This window comes from Gopherus evgoodei, chromosome 8 (genome assembly GCF_007399415.2).
Source record: "Gopherus evgoodei ecotype Sinaloan lineage chromosome 8, rGopEvg1_v1.p, whole genome shotgun sequence".
In the NCBI taxonomy this organism is placed as follows: domain Eukaryota; kingdom Metazoa; phylum Chordata; order Testudines; family Testudinidae; genus Gopherus; species Gopherus evgoodei.
In genome coordinates, this window is record NC_044329.1 from 12,157,636 (window position 1) to 12,173,319 (window position 15,684).

At 41.9% G+C, this 15,684-nt stretch overlaps 2 protein-coding genes across 4 annotated transcripts in view; both read right to left on the reverse strand.

Annotated features, from left to right (window-relative positions):
• Positions 1–7,079, reverse strand: part of PCBD2 (pterin-4 alpha-carbinolamine dehydratase 2) — a 34,415-nt gene extending 27,336 nt beyond the window's left edge. Inside the window, exons 1-2 of one of the 2 annotated variants that reach the window (XM_030572283.1) lie at positions 6,963–7,079; positions 1,590–1,721 (exon numbers count right to left, since the gene is read on the reverse strand). In XM_030572283.1, the coding sequence (XP_030428143.1) occupies positions 1,590–1,721; positions 6,963–7,076 (246 nt within the window). In that variant the 5' untranslated portion in view covers positions 7,077–7,079. Of the gene's footprint in view, positions 1–1,589; positions 1,722–6,962 lie in introns of those variants that run through there. The other variant, XM_030572284.1, reaches the window with a different exon arrangement.
• A 3,042-nt stretch (positions 7,080–10,121) lies between these two features.
• On the reverse strand, positions 10,122–15,311 carry TXNDC15 (thioredoxin domain containing 15). Of its 2 annotated transcripts, XM_030572141.1 has the most exons (6): positions 15,150–15,311; positions 14,195–14,670; positions 12,476–12,639; positions 11,670–11,800; positions 11,499–11,589; positions 10,542–10,646 (listed from the first exon to the last, which is right to left on the reverse strand). In XM_030572141.1, exons 1-6 carry the CDS (start codon positions 15,226–15,228, stop codon positions 10,634–10,636), a joined length of 954 nt encoding a protein of 317 aa, XP_030428001.1. In that variant the 5' UTR covers positions 15,229–15,311; the 3' UTR covers positions 10,542–10,633. The 2 variants fall into 2 exon arrangements, with proteins under 2 accessions (XP_030428000.1, XP_030428001.1); XM_030572140.1 differs by lacking the exon at positions 11,499–11,589 and having other exon boundaries at positions 10,122–10,646.
• Between the last annotated feature and the right edge of the window lie 373 nt (positions 15,312–15,684).

Here is a 15,684-nt window from a genome sequence, read left to right on the forward strand (position 1 = left end):
TATCTTCATTCCACACGTAGGTTATCATCTGCCTAAAACTGTAAGAATAGCTCAGAGTTTCTCAAACAGGGGTCGCCGCTTGTGTAGAGAAAGCCCCTGGCAGGCCAGGCCGGTGTGTTTACCTGCCCCGTCTGCGGGTCTGGCCAATTGCGACTCCCAGTGGCCGCAGATCGCTGCTCCAAGCCAATGGGAGCTGCTGGAAGTCGCGCGGGCCAACGGACTTACTGGCCGCCACTTCCAGCAGCTCCCATTGGCACGGAGCACTGATCCATGGTCACTGAGAGCCGCGATCGGCTGGACCCGTGGACGAGGCAGATAAACACACCGGAAAGGCCCGCCAGGGGCTTTCCCTACACAAGAAGCGACCCATGTTTAAGAAACCCTGGAATAGCTGATCTTTCACAGCTAATCATTATTATATAACAATCTACTAGTATTTTGATCAGAACAGAGGATTGTTAAATTGACTGTACCTGAGCAATAGAAATGAGGAGAAGAGGACTAAGAGACCTAAACACACACATTTAGTGGCAATTTTTCAAAAACATTGGGTGGACACCTACACACAAACGTGCACAATTGCAGAGTCATATGTAAGGCTTTTGATAATGTGACCCTAAATCTGCGTAAGAAGATCCAAGCTAGAATATAAATAGGTCACTTATATAAAAGGTGTAATAAATATCAGTAAGGCCAGGTTTTAAAAAAGAGCAATGAGAAAATTAAATAAGACATAACTGAAAAGAATCCATTTTCTCCAAATAAACGCAAGTTTAATGGCACTGAAATGGGAAGGGTATGTTATAACTAATTCTTGTCTTATTTAGCAGGGCCACAATACAGCTAATTTTTCCTCTTCTAACTTGTCTCTTTTTGTACGTGTCTCACTTGATTAATCAGAAATCAAATTTTCTTTCCGAATTGAGATATGGTAGCAAGAATCTAGTTGACAATCTTATCTTAAGAAAATATATTAAATAATAGTTGGTCATACGATGCCAACAATTTTCAAAGCAGGTTTCATCTTGGATTTCAAATTTAAAAATTCTTTAAAATTGATGACACGGCATGGCCCAGGATTTTGACTTAAAATTCAAGCCCAACAGGGTATATAATCTACAAAAGGCAGCCTCACAGAGTGTCTACTGCAATTCATTCAAGACAGTACCATAACTCTCCCTTCCAGTATAAAAGGTGAGTTTTATGACACTTCTGTTCACATTTTTTCCCCAAGTTTGGCTTGGTAAATATCTGTACTTTCATTTTTACTCACCTTAGTAAAGTTCTTGATAGCCAAATATTTTTATCATTAAGTTAGGAGTGCTAGTAATAACAAAGATATCAAGAGCAAAATTCTGCTTGCCTTACCGTCAAACAATGCCAATAAAGTCAATGAATTACCCCGGGTAACTGAGATTAGAATCTGGCCCGATAACTTCAGCGACACTACTGACATGAGGAAAGCAAACAGGATTTGGTCCCAAATACTCCTAGATTTGTGGATGTGAACATCCCTTCACTAGGAACACAATACAAACCAGGATAATTATATTTCCTTTTATATTAGGATAATATATAGCAATAGTTACCTGATTAAAAGTTTTGAAATTGAACTCTTTGTAGATGGCATCTCTCTCTCCCAACTCAGACCATCCTGAAGCTTTGAGCTCAAGTAAAACTTGGGTCCTTTCCTCTGTTGTCAACCAGTGAGACTGTGAAGACTATAAAGAAAAAAATACATTCCAGAACTAGGGTTAATGTCCTCTCATTTCTTTACACAACAAGAAAATTATGTGCTGAAATTATGATTTATGTATTTCAAAAATATAATCCTTCAGGACAACAGAAGTGGAAAATTTACTATGCGGTTTTGTTCCACTTTATAATTTAACAGAACACCATCACTTGCCAGTTAACTGAGCCATGAAACATAACTATTTTGGTGAACTAATTTTGCTTATGTGCTTGCATATAAGAATTTTTTACTCTTTTGCTGGGATGAAATAGGGACTCAAGAATACCTTTGTCCAGTAGTATTATTACTTTCATTTATACTAGGCCTATGTGAATTATCCAGATACTGTGAAGCTTGAAATATTAGATGACAATCCTATTTTGCCATTTTCCCTCATTTAAATCTTAAAGTTAAATGTAATGTACAGTAATTAGTTGAAGTTAAAAAGGGAATATCACCTGAAAAATACTAAGCATGGCCAAATTTAAGTTAGAAAAGCACAGATTATACCAGAAATCACTGTGTATTATGTATAATTATTGTACCCTGTATTTCCTAAGAAGAAAGTTTAAAAAACAAAAAGCAAAATTGTTATTATTTGAATTCAGTAACTATTTATAAAAAAGTTTCTCTCTGTTTTTCTTTTCAATGCCAATCCGGCACTAAGGATATGTGCTATCCCAATTTGCACAAGGCACTTCACAGACAGCACCGAGGAGTTCTGTATAAGGATATGAAGCATGGCCCGCTCTCATACCATTACAAATCAGAAGTAACAACTAAATAGAGCTCCCACTAAAAGGCTCAGGCCATGTCTACATCTAAAATTTTGCAGCGCTGGTTGTTACAGCTGTATTAGTACAGCTGTATAGGGCCAGCGCTGCAGTGGCCACACTTACAGCAACCAGCGCTGCAAGTGGTGTTAGATGTGGCCACACTGCAGCGCTGTTGGGCGGCTTCAAGGGGGGTTCCGGGAACGCGAGAGCAAACCGGGAAAGGAGACCAGCTTCGCCGCGGTTTGCTCTCGCGTTCCCCGAACCACCCTGCAAACCGCAGGGAAGGAGACCTGCTTGCTCGGGGTTCCGGGAACGAGAGAGCAAACCGGGAAAGGAGACCAGCTTCGCCGCGGTTTGCTCTCGCGTTCCCCGAACCCCCCTGCAAACCGCAGGGAAGGAGACCTGCTTGCTCGGGGCTCCGGGAACGAGAGAGCAAACCGGGAAAGGAGACCAGCTTGATTACCAGAGGCTTCCTCCTTCCACGGAGGTCAAGAAAAGCGCTGGTAAGTGTCTACATTGGATTACAGCGCTGGATCCTCTACACCCGAGACAAAACGGGAGTACGGCCAGCGCTGCAAACAGGGAGTTGCAGCGCTGGTGATGCCCTGCAGATGTGTACACCTTCAAAGTTGCAGCGCTGTAACTCCCTCACCAGCGCTGCAACTTTCTGATGTAGACAAGCCCTCGGACTCAGCAAGGTACTTAAGCATCTGTTTAACTTTAAGTTTGATGGTTTTAAAGTGTGTAGATACTTCATTCTAGAAGTGCCAGACCATGTATAGCTTACCTGCTATGTTCTCACACTTAATTATACACTCATTTGGCAATGCTGATGTGAACTTTTTTTGAAAATATAGTCTACTGTGTATGTGTATAAATGCTGGATCTTTGTACATACCTTTATTATAAATATAAAGTTACCACTTCACCACTAGATGGTGCTGCATGCCAAATCAGAAGTTAATTCAATTAATTCTAATTAAGCAGCAGAAAGATTTTAAGATTGTTCCTTATTACTGAATGATATTGGAACAGAAAGTTATGATAAATACACATGCATCATTTAAATATGAAATATACATATTACTGTAACCTAGTAATTAACTCCAAGAAGCCAAATATAACACACATTCACTAACGGTGAGGATAAAAAGAGCACTCTGTACAGATCTAGTTAATGCAACTGATTAAACAATTGTTTTCAACAAGATTCACCCATTCTAACAGACAAGTTTTAAATATCCAAAAACTAACATTTCAATTTAGTCTATCTAGCCTTTCTTATAAAATATGGGAGTACTTGTGGCACCTTAGAGACTAACAAAAATATGTCCCTTGCTTTAATATAAAATTAATGTTCCACAAACATATATATTAGCGTTGCTATAAGAACATTTATTGATTAGAATTTCCCTTTAAGCCTGTTTTAAAGCATGTTCAGATAGTCTCTGGCCTGAAATTTATCATGTTTATAGTCAGCCAGGAGGTAAAATTGTTTTGTTTCCTTGGAGATTTTTGTGTTCTGACTTTTTAGAACCACTTAAGACATTTCAGTTGCTTTCTTGAGGCCTTATCCAAACCCCACTGGAGTAACGGAGAGTCCATCCACTCATTTCAGAGCTGATCATCAGATTTTAATAGATTTATTTTGTTTGCCACCGGCCTGGTCCTTAGTGCACACCGGCTCTTTTGACACTGAAGAAATTTTGCTTAGAAATAATGGTGGTAAAAGCCAAGTTCTGCGTTCTGGTTCCATATATACATGCACCTGCCACTGACTTAAAAAGTTTAGTAAAAAGCAGTATACTGAGCACATGCTGATTTATTTTAAGACAACTTTAAGGCGGTGCAAGGCTCTAGAACAGGGGTAGGCAACCTATGGCACGGGTGCCAAAGGTGGCACACAAGCTGATTTTCAGTGGCACTCACACTGCCCGGGTCCTGGCTACCAGTACAAAGGGCTCTGCATTTTAATTTAATTTTAAATGAAACTTCTTAAACATTTTTAAAACCTTATTTACTTTACATGCAACAATAGTTTAGTTATATATTATAGACTTACAGAAAGAGTCCATCGAAAAATGTTAAAATGTATTACTGGCACGTAATTAAATTAAATTTAATTAACTTAAATTAGAGTGAATAGATGAAGACTTGGCACACCACTTCTGAAGGTTGCTGACCCCTGCTCTAGAAACATGCTCACAGGTCTGTATCTGTGGTAACACACAATGAAGCACAGTGCAAACCCACTGAAGAGGTGGAAAGGTACAACAGAAACAAACAGAGTATGGACACTGAAATGTAAACATAAGACTTAGCATACAAAACTGACCCACGATTTACTGATTATATTCTGTCATATGATGGGCCCTAAGCTAGTTAAAAAATAATAGCTTTATTTGAAAGCAGTCCAGGAAAGAAAGAGAGGAGTCTGATGCCAAAGCATCCATTATCCTGTATCAAAGATCTTTATAATAAAATATGTTCTGAGGGCTATGGAGGCGGCTATTAGATAATCATATATGCAGAATTATGTATTACTATTACTTGATGTCAGACTGTCTATGCTTTATAGAGATTGAAATGCAGGGGATGTAAATAATCATATCTTCTGAGAGAAGAGGAGGTAGATCCAAGACTGAAACAGATTTAATTTTTTTTATTAAAGCTAATGTTAAAATTATATAATACAAAGGTTAAGAAAAGAGTGTCTGTACATCTGGGTATAGTGCTTAAATTATGTGAAAGTACAAAAGTTGGTTTAAAAGTCATACAGTACATAACCAGCAATAACCCACATTTAGATGAACATTTAAAGATACAGTTTAGTTTATTAGCAATACTAGATAAAGAACTAATTCAACTACCCCCAGGATAATGCCTAAAGAATTACCATACTCCTACTCAGGATCCTGGCTTCTAGGCCCAGGGAGCATCCCAACTTTAGTAAATCTGCTAAATCAAAGGAATACCATTCTGTCTAATGCATACTTGGTACATTTTTTTTCATGCAGTGGCTTTTAAAGGACTCTGCATTCAAAGGAATTAGGAGATGGGATGGCCAGGCTGGGTGTGAAGAGCATCTGGGGCAATCAAGGTTTAGATGGATAAACTGGGCACAGCCTGAAAGCTCCATCAACTGGTTTGCCCAAGAAAATCACATTCAGACAACCTGCACAAGATAATTTTCACTTATTTAGAGTCTTCCAAGGCAGGGCCGCAAATATGAGTGAATTACACTTCTGTGCAACCCTAGGAGTTAGGTATTACTCCCACTTTAAAAATGGATAATCTGAAGTTCTGACAGGTCAAGTGATCTGCTCAAGGTCAAATTGTGTATTTGTGTCAGAGCTAGAAATAAAACCCAAATCTCCTGATTATAAATCCTGTGCTTCCCAGCACCAAATCCACATAACCCACCCATTCACATGTTGACAGATATGAAGAACCAAAGTTGCTTCTCACACTGACAGATCATTAGCTTTCAGTCAGTCCAGCAGGAAAAGTTTTTTGATGGGTAATCAAGCACATAAGGATTAGAATAATAATTTCTTAGTTGCTTAGTTTGGGAGGATTTTAAAAGCGCATTTGAGTCCCTTATCTCCCACCATGTTCCCTTGAATATTTAGTTAAATTAAGTGCCAAGTGTTGGGAGAAAGTTTTAAATTAATTATTTGTTTCAGTGTGAATCACACCTGGCACATTATACAAACAGCAAGGATTAGAACTGCTCAAAACAGATTATGCAACATTTTGAGAGGCTGTTGTTCACCCTTCACCCCAAGTCATTCTTGCCTGCCTTCAGGGGCTCATACCCATCTGACCCCCCCGGAAAGTCACCCCCTTACCCACATAACCTGGCCCTTTAGCAGGAAACAAATGAAGCAAATTTGCGATGCTGCGACTGGAAAGTCTTTTTTTCACGGTAGCTACATTTTGTGCTCCACAATTAAAATTTTCATTAAAAAAAACACAACAAATTAAGCATCAAATCCTTGTAAAGGCAAAGAAAATCACAAAACACTACTACACAGAGGTAGGCACCCAACTCTGCAGACACCATGAAACAAAAGCCCGGGCGGATGTGACCTGCCATATTTATCTCAGCAGCGTTGGCTCTGAACCCTAATGACGGCATGTCAGTACCCAGGCAGCTGGCTCTTTCACAGCACGGAAGGAAGAAGAGGGACGATCCCACTAGGAAGCATCCGCATCCAGCACAAGTAACATCTGGAACAGGGTCCCCAGAGAGCGGGACTTGCGTTAGGCTGAACTTAGGGGAGAAGACCAGGACTCCTGCTCCTAGCGGGCTTTTCTCTGCCCACCCCCCGAGGGACTCCCGTCTGCCCAGCCCCTGGATCGCGGCTCGCTGGCCCCATTATCTCTGGGGAGCTCCCCAGGTCAGCCGCCCTCCCGCACCCCGAGGGCGGCAGCCGCCTGCCTCTCACCTTTGCGGAGAGGCTCCTGAGGCCGGGTCTCGAGCCGCCCTGCCCCGCACTCGCAGTCGCTGCCAGGCGCGCCCCGAACAGCGCCAGACGCAGCCCGACCCCGCCGCCTCCCATCGCCTCAGCGCCGCAGTGGCCCCGCCCCCTCGCGGCGCGAAGGGCCCAGGGCAGGGGCCTAAGCAAGTGCCTGCGCCGCCACCCCCAGCGCGGCGCCTCCCGTCACGCGGCCCCGGGAGGGGCACAGGCTCGTCTGCGCCCGCGCCTCCGCAGAAGACCCCTCGGGGGTTCCCCCAATCCCCGACAAGAATGGTACTTACCCGACATCTGCACAGAGCTCCCCTGCGCTAAGCGAATGGTACTTCCCCCCCCACCCCCACCCCCACCCCCAGCTGTGGTCCGTGCACCTCTGCTGCAAGTAGGGTGACCAGATAGCAAATGTGAAAAGTCGGGATAGGGGGTGGGGGGGCGTAATAGGAGCCTATATAAGAAAAAGACCCAAAAATCAGGACTGCCCCTATCAAATGGGGACATCTGGTCACCCTAGCTGCAAAACCCCAGCCTCCCCAGGACCCCAACCCTTCTCAATGGCAGCTGCGTTAGAAGGAGCAGGTACCACCAGCTGCAGCATGTGGCTGCAGGCAGAACTCCTCACTGACTAGATGTCCTGATTTTATAGGGACAGTCCCGATTTAGGGGTCTTTTTCTTACATTGGCTCCTATTACCCCCATCCCAATTTTTCACACTTGCTAGGGTGAGCAGATAGCAAGTGTGAAAAATCAGGACACGGGGTGAAGGGTAATTGGCACCGCTATAAGAAAAAGCCCCAAATATCAGGACAGACCCTATAAAATCAGGACATCTGGTTACTCTATCACAACCTGTTAGTGGCTTCAATTATCAAAATCAGGGAGTGCCAGGCATTTAATCATCAGCCTTCAAGAGGGTTGTTCCTATTTCCATTCAGTTTGGTTTGGCTAATGAAGCTGGTTTCATGTTCAGGTTCTTAGAGGTGCAAAGGCAGCCTTTCCAACTGAGTAGGGAATGGTTTTTAAAAAAAAAAAAAAAAAAAAAAGAGGATTTTATAATTCTTTATAGGGCTTATGGTCTGTAAAGGATTGCTTACAAAAGTTTTAATGTTGGTATAAATTGTGGCCTTGGAAAATATGATTCTATTCTAAAACAATGACCATGCAAAAAAAAATGATCACCTTTGCTATGGAATAATTGAAATAAAACACGGACCTGTCTTTTTTACAAATCACTTTTCAGGGTAGAAGTGTTGCTTAGTGGAAAGGGAAGGGTAGCTACAAATCAAGTCCACATTCTTAACTTTTATATTTTTCAGCTAAGTGCATATTCATAGACAAAACTTCATAAGCTGTTTTAAATACATAGCCACATGCCAACAGCCAGGAGGGTAAATGCCACCCCAATGTAGTATAAAATTATGTAAGTTCTTAAGGAAAATCTTATCTTTTAGTCTTTTGCAGAAATGGAGCAATTTTAAGAGTATTCTACAGATCTCTATTAACCATATGAGGAATAATGCAAGCCAAAAGGGAAATGAAAAGTGGGCCAGATCCTCAGCTGATGTAAATCAGCATTGTTCCATTGAAGCCAGTGGAGCTACACAAGTTTACACCAGCTGAGAATCTGACTCTGTATGGCTAAAGCTAAAGTGTATCTTATTCTAGAGCCTCACAGTCAATAAAATCAGATTATTAGTACTAAAAGTCATAAGCTTACTCTAGTTATCAACTATTTATACACTCAGCAGCTGAGGCCTTCAAACTAACAATGAACAAAGATTTGTGTAAATACAAACGAGTCTCATGACTGCTCATTTAGATGGGAGATCAGTACTTGAAGTTGTATGGAATACTGAATGGCCATTTTTATTCCTGCCAGAAATCAGTACTTAGAGAAAAGGAAGTCAATTCTGACCTGAAAAGTTAGATTAAACCCTGCTATAGAAAAACAAGTAGTAAGTGAAGTTTAACTGTGTAGGGAAGCAAGGAAGAATTAACACACAATAAAATGCCTTTTCTGCACAATCCTTAGAAAGGAAAGGCAGATCCTTCACAGAGCATGGTAAACCAAGGATATCAAACAACATCCAGCCTCAGGGGCAAATGTAATACATGGTCACCCTCTCCGCAGCTGCAAAATGAAGATTTTTGTTGTTGCTAAACTTAACCAGCAAGTGCAAAACCTACTTCCCTCAAACCCAAAGGAGTTTAATACTGATGTTTGGGAAGTGGTCTTTCCTCCAGTAGGTACCATTAAAATATAAGATGGGAGAAATAACTACTCTTAACAACATATTAGTGAAACATATTACTAAACAATTTTAAAACCTTATTAAAAAAACAATAGAACCTCCAAGTTATGAACACCTCAAGAAAGGAAGTTGTTCACAACTCTGAAATGTTCATAACTCTGAACAAAACATTATGGTTGTTCTTTCAAAATGTTACAAATGAACATTGACATAATACAGCTTTGAAAGCTTACTCTGCAGAAGAAAAATTATTTTAACTATTTTAACTTAAATGAAACAAGCAGAGAAACAGTTTCCTTCCCTTTATTTTTTTTTTTTTAGTAATTTATGTTTAACACAGAACTGTATGGTACTTGCCTGCCTGATTGCATACTTTTGGTTCCAATTGACTGGTCAGTTCGTAACTCTGGTGTTCCTAACACTGAGGTTCTACTGTTACTGTGTCTTGCCTTAGTTAAAAACACCAATTTGAATTTGTTTAGTGACCTCTGTTTAAAATGCTGAATGCCTTTATTTAAGGACATATAATATCCTTTAACCTTTTATTTTGGCTTCTCCCTTCCTGCAACAACATGAATATCTTCCATGTAGGCCTACACCTATTACTAGTAATCTCTGTAGTTTTCTACAATACACAGCATCAATCCATGTATGTAGTTTTAATTTGTAGTCATGGGTCTTGAAAAGGAAAAACACATTAAAAGGCTGAGATCCCTCAGTTCCAAAATAATGGAAGTGGTTGTATATTACTGCTGCCAAAGCAGTACCGCTGGCTGCAGAACTCTTACTTTCCCTATAAAGATCATCTGCAATATTTCAAGGTCCCACTGTATGATACTACTGATTACAAGTTCAAAGTAAAATTTTGTAACAAAATTAACATTATTTCTAAAAAAGTCAGTTTATTAAAAAACAATCTTCATAATAATTGTTTTCTGATATTTACACAGCAAGGATTCGTAAACCTGTTAATACTTCCTAAATAAATAAATAAAAACCCTTCTACTGAACTTTTTTATATTTGTTTACTTAATTACCAGCAGTTTGACCTTACACATACAGTAGTTAATGAACAAAAGTGATTTTTAACTAATAAGATTATAAATTACAACCATCTAATTCACTGTACAAGTTTATGCAATTTCAGTTCATATAAATTCCTGCTTTATCTGTAGGCATGAAGTGTGTTCTCCCGTCATTATCTCAACTTATTCCTGATGCTCCTGCTCTTGTCCCGGTATTAGCCAACGAATGCTCTCAGTCCGAATGGTAGCATACATAATAAAACTAACCAGAAACAATAAAGAGAATAAAAGCAACCAATCTATTCCTTTTGTCAGGACACTCGGCAGAGGGCCCGCTCGGTCTTCCTCAGTTACCACCACATCATTCTTAGCTTCTATTCCTGAAAGAAGAAACCAGTGATAAAAGCTGCTAGCAATAGCAATTTTTTTAAATCTATGGGTCATTAGTTCATTGTAGGAACTGTATTCTCATCTCCAAATTAAGCAACTTGTGCTATAGGACTTAACACAACTCTGGTTCATATAGTCACCAGGATTTTACTATATAACTACAGGGTATCTGCCCATGAGTTTTAGACAGTAGAGCAGCACAGATCTGTTTTCAGTGACCTATGCTAAAAGTCAGTTCTCCATTTTCAAACTGTCAAAGTATCTTAATACATATTTCCTTAGTACTGTGTCATTAGAAGAGTTTTATTCTCCGCATTCCCAATGTAATCTTTGGTAGAAGTACCAGTCAGGGAATCTACAATAACAGTAAAGGTAATCCTGCTTTAATAACAAATTTAGCAGTCTCCTTCATTAATCTGTCACAACACTAGTGCATGTTCTTTCTTCTACTCTCATAAGGCTAACTATGTTGTGGGAAGAGAGAAGGGAGCTGGGTAAAGTCAGCCCATGGAGATCAGCCTGGACAGCTGATTCCCAGCAACAGTAAAACTATTCAGGGCTCTCTGTGCTCCTCCTATGTCCCCACCAACATAAGAACTGAGGCTGCCATGTCCCCCACCTGTTGCCTATCCTACAACAATGAGCATAGGAGTCTGATCCTTTCCCCTCCTGGAATGCGGAGATAAGGGTGGTACTAATATCTGTCCAGAACTATTCCCAATTAATCCAGGACTTCAGGAGTGGAGAAGTGCTTGATCCTCCTACTTACACTGTCTGCCTGAGCACCAAGCCCCCCAAACACCATCAAAACAGCTTTCGATAGCTGGGCTGTTTGCTTCTACCTTGTCCTGAAATTCCACTCAGTGCTATGGTGACCGAACAGGATCTTCTGAAGGCTCTGTTCCTGGCAGCAGGAAGGCTCTAATATAGCCTCTTTAAAAAAGGGAAAAGTCAGTTTGAGGCTATACCTGATCCTGACCTTCATAGCTCTGCATCAAGTTTAGCCCACATACCTGTCTGATTAAAAATGAATGCTTTCAGCATTTCCAGGGTTCGGTCTGTATGATTAAATCTGGCCATGGGTTTGGCTCCTTGGAAAAGAAGGATATTAGGAACAGCCACAGTTCCAAATCTGGTTGATAAACTGAAGGAAATAAGTAGGTAAGAAGTGAGGTCACAATAGAAGAAGGAAAAGTCTGCTTTACTAAATTAACATTGAATTGAACTCAATAACAAGAACAAGGGCACAACTATTTTCTTATGGCATTAGGGAATGTTTCACTAGTGAATTTAGGCAATATAAAATTCTGCAGTGGGTTAGTGCATTAACTTTCATTCTGGAGACCCATGTTTCAATCCTGTCTTAGGGCACAAGGGTCTTGTTCTTGTCCTTTGAGGATGCACTGTGGTCAGAGAAAAGGATGTAGCATATTTTACAGTCTCTGCTCAGAAGAAACCCAGAAATGAATTTGCATGTCAAGATTTAGATGAATTAGCTGAGTCTGGCATCAATCTACACTAGGTCAAATATTAGCCAGTGCTATTAATCCCTCATCTTGAAGAGCAAGGTGTTCACTTGAACATTTAAGAAAATATTAACTTCATTATTAAAAGATGAATGAGGGAGAAAATTGCCTGAAGAAAAGCTAAAGGAAGTAAAGGCAGACTCAGGGGGGCAGAGAACTCTAATTTACTCAGGGAGTACATATTACTCCATCAATACATTTTAAAAGCATAAGGTTTGTCAGAATCAGAAACAAAGTGCTAATACTATAGCATGTGAAGCTTTATAAGGTGAAGTGTATTTATTGCAAGTTACCTGCTATGCTGAGATGCATCCAATGCCAGGAAGTTTAGAGTTGGAAATGCTCGGGGCAAAGAATTAAAATGAGGGGCCAGATTGGCAGAGAAGCGACACCAAGGTGTATAAAACAAGACTAATGTACAGTCACTGCTGTTTGGGTTTAAAAACTCCATCAAGTCCTGTGAAAGAAAACATGCTGATTTAAAAAGAAGGGGCCAAATATTTTAAAGGGTTCTATTACATATCATTACATAATACTCTGGTAACAGATTAATTTCAGGAGAACACTGTAGTACCATCATAAGCAAATCTGAGTTGGCATTTCAGTCAGAAGTCTGTTTTTAGCAGTATTGCAACAGTACATGAAGATCCAACGAATAAAATGTAGTCAGACTGATTTTAATCCTAACCGTATTTTTCAAATGTAAAAATCTCCTTGGCAGACAAATAATACTTTGCGGATTATTACTAAGTAAAAAAGGCATTTTTTCATTCTTTCCTCCCTTACCTAAGAAGAATACTCCCTGGCTGCAGATGTGTGATGTAGGAGCTGAATCCTGTTTGTCAGGAAGTGGGGCTGACAGCTCTGAAGGGAAAGTTAGGATATCTACCACTTCATTTCTTCTCTAATAGAGGAATTCCAAGCCTTAATAGGGCCAAGAAGCTAATTTGTGGGATAAAAAGGTAGTGGAGCTGTTCCTAAAGCAAGAAAAGTGAAGGGCAGAGGAGAAAGTGGGAGATGAACACGGATACGAAAGGAAGTTACTTAGTCATAGGACAGAGAACTGATCAGGCTGGGGAATCACAGACAAGGATGGCTTGTGTAAGGGTAGGAAGGAAGGCAAGCAAGGACCTGGTAAGCTAAACTTATTCAAATAAACTGTGCCCAGGCCCGTGGCTCCCTTCTGACTCCCTTTATCTCCCCAGCATTGGGGGAACAGAGAGAAGCTTCTGTTGTATGAACCAGACTCAAACTGGTTCTGCTACCCTATACTTTGGTCTGGGGTGATGTAATATCTCAAATACTTAAACCAGTGTTTAAGACAAAGCTGGGAGCTAACAAAGGCGAAAGAGACTTGCAGTAGCCTCCTGGGAACAAGAATGCCTTAATGAGATTTTAACAAGACAAGTTGCTTTTCAAACTATGCGTCAGTTGAAGGACTTTTAAAGGTGTCTCAGTTATTTTCGATACTTAATAGAGATGGTCAGATATGTCAAAAATAAAATTTCAACCAAAATTTATGAAAAGTTTCCATTTTCCTACCAGCTGTAATTCATAGTAGTATTTATCTGAAATGTTTCTTTTTATTTTATTTTCTACCCTCTCTTTAAGTAAAGCCACCTAAATTAGAATTTAGTGGAAACAAGTGCTGCAAAGCATTCCTGAGGGAAGGAAAAAAGTGCTGCAGGCAAGCTGGCACAAGTCACAATGGGTTCCGGGAGATCCTTTAGACTTTGGGGAACATAGGCATGGCAACATAGCGGAATTGAATATCTTGCTATTTCTGTATTTCAAAACAATATGGAAAGTGCACTTCCCTGTATACTAACTCCCCTCCCACCAGCACACTAAACATTTGTTTTAAGTTATCCTTTTTGTGCCACTAAACTCACAAGGGCAAATACTGGAAGGATTATATATGTAGCATTTGGGTAAAAACTCTATTTGTGTAACACCTACCCAAGTATCAAGATAGACATAGAAAGTAGCAAACAGAATGATTTCCTACTTACTTGCGAAACATTCAGGATTTGTAGCGTGAAGTTTCTGATCCCGGTAATATTTCTTTCCTCACAGTTCACTTTGGGAGTTTTCATGTTGTCTGTGCTATTAGATTCCTCAGCTGGTGAAGCAGGCACAGCCTCTAGCACTACATTTGAGTCTACTGCTTGTTCTTGAACATGTGAACCAGACTGTGATAAGTGAGAAGCAAGGCTAGTCCCCACACTACATTCAGCATCTTCTACTGCTGCATCGCAGGTGCCAATATCAAATTCAGACATGTGCCTGTCCTTTGCTTCTCCCGGAATCACTGACAACACCACAGACTGATCAGCAGGAATCCCACTACCGAGCATTGCATCAGCAATTTCTGCAGTCTTGTACTGCACTGGCGCCTGAAGCTCTCCAGTAAGGGCAGAACCACCTTCTGTGCTAAGAGGTCGGGCAGTTTCAGAGAGTGGGTCAGCATTTTCCTCTGCTGCTCCTCCTATAAAAGTAACAATATTTAGCACCTGCGTTCAGCTGTAGCTTTAGCTTCTTTCAGGCTGGTTTTTTTTTAAGGGATCAGCAGTTTTCATGGAAGTGAGGGTCAGAGGGAGGAGCGATAACCACCACGGCCAATACCACGGCAGAGGGCAGCTGGAAGATGAACGAGTCCCGTCCTCTCCTCCTGCCCGTTTACTCAAGAGGGTCATTGTGCAGCTTAGAGGAGCAGGAAAGACGGGAGCCAGCCTGGGGCCGGCAGAAGCGCTGTGCGACCCGCCTCCCTGACAGAGAGCAACGGGAGAGGGCTGGTACCAGCACCGTGACCCTAAAACCTGGGTCAGCGCCGGGGATGGTGGAGACAAAGACACCTCCCCACACACACAGGGCGGTGGCGAAAGGGAGCAAGAGCGAGCAGGGCTGGCGGATCACCCTGGTTACCCCGGGCCGGCCTGCTCCGTGGCCTCTCCCCTGTGCCCTTACCTGCCAGGAAGCTCCCGCTCAGCCAGGTCACCCAGAGCAGCTGCCGGAGTCCCCACCCGGTAGAGAGGAGAACCCGCATCCTCGCGCGGGAAAAAGAACGAAGCCAGCCGGCCTGCGTCTCCACTGACAACCACCGCTTCCGGCCGGCTCCTCAGTCACTTCCGCTACCGGGGTAAAAGCTGCAGACCCAGCTCTGAAGTCGCCATCTTGGGCCTGGGCAGCATGGCCTCGGCCGCCATCTTGGGTTCGGGCAAAGGATCCGTAGGGTCTGAACTTCAGCGGAGACTGACGGGTCAGTCACTCCCGCTCACGCCGCACGAATGCCCCGTCGCATCCCTGCCTACAGCGCCCGAGGTACTCTGGCCCCGGCCTCCCACCGCACAGGCCCCTCATGGGCAGCCCTCAGCAGGATTCCCGCCAACAGGTGGCAACCTGTCCCCGCCATTCACAGCCACTCCCGGCCCTGTTGCTGCAGCAGAGGTCTCGGGTGACCGCGGCCACCGGTGCTGGGCCGGCCTGTAGCGGGTGTGTTCAA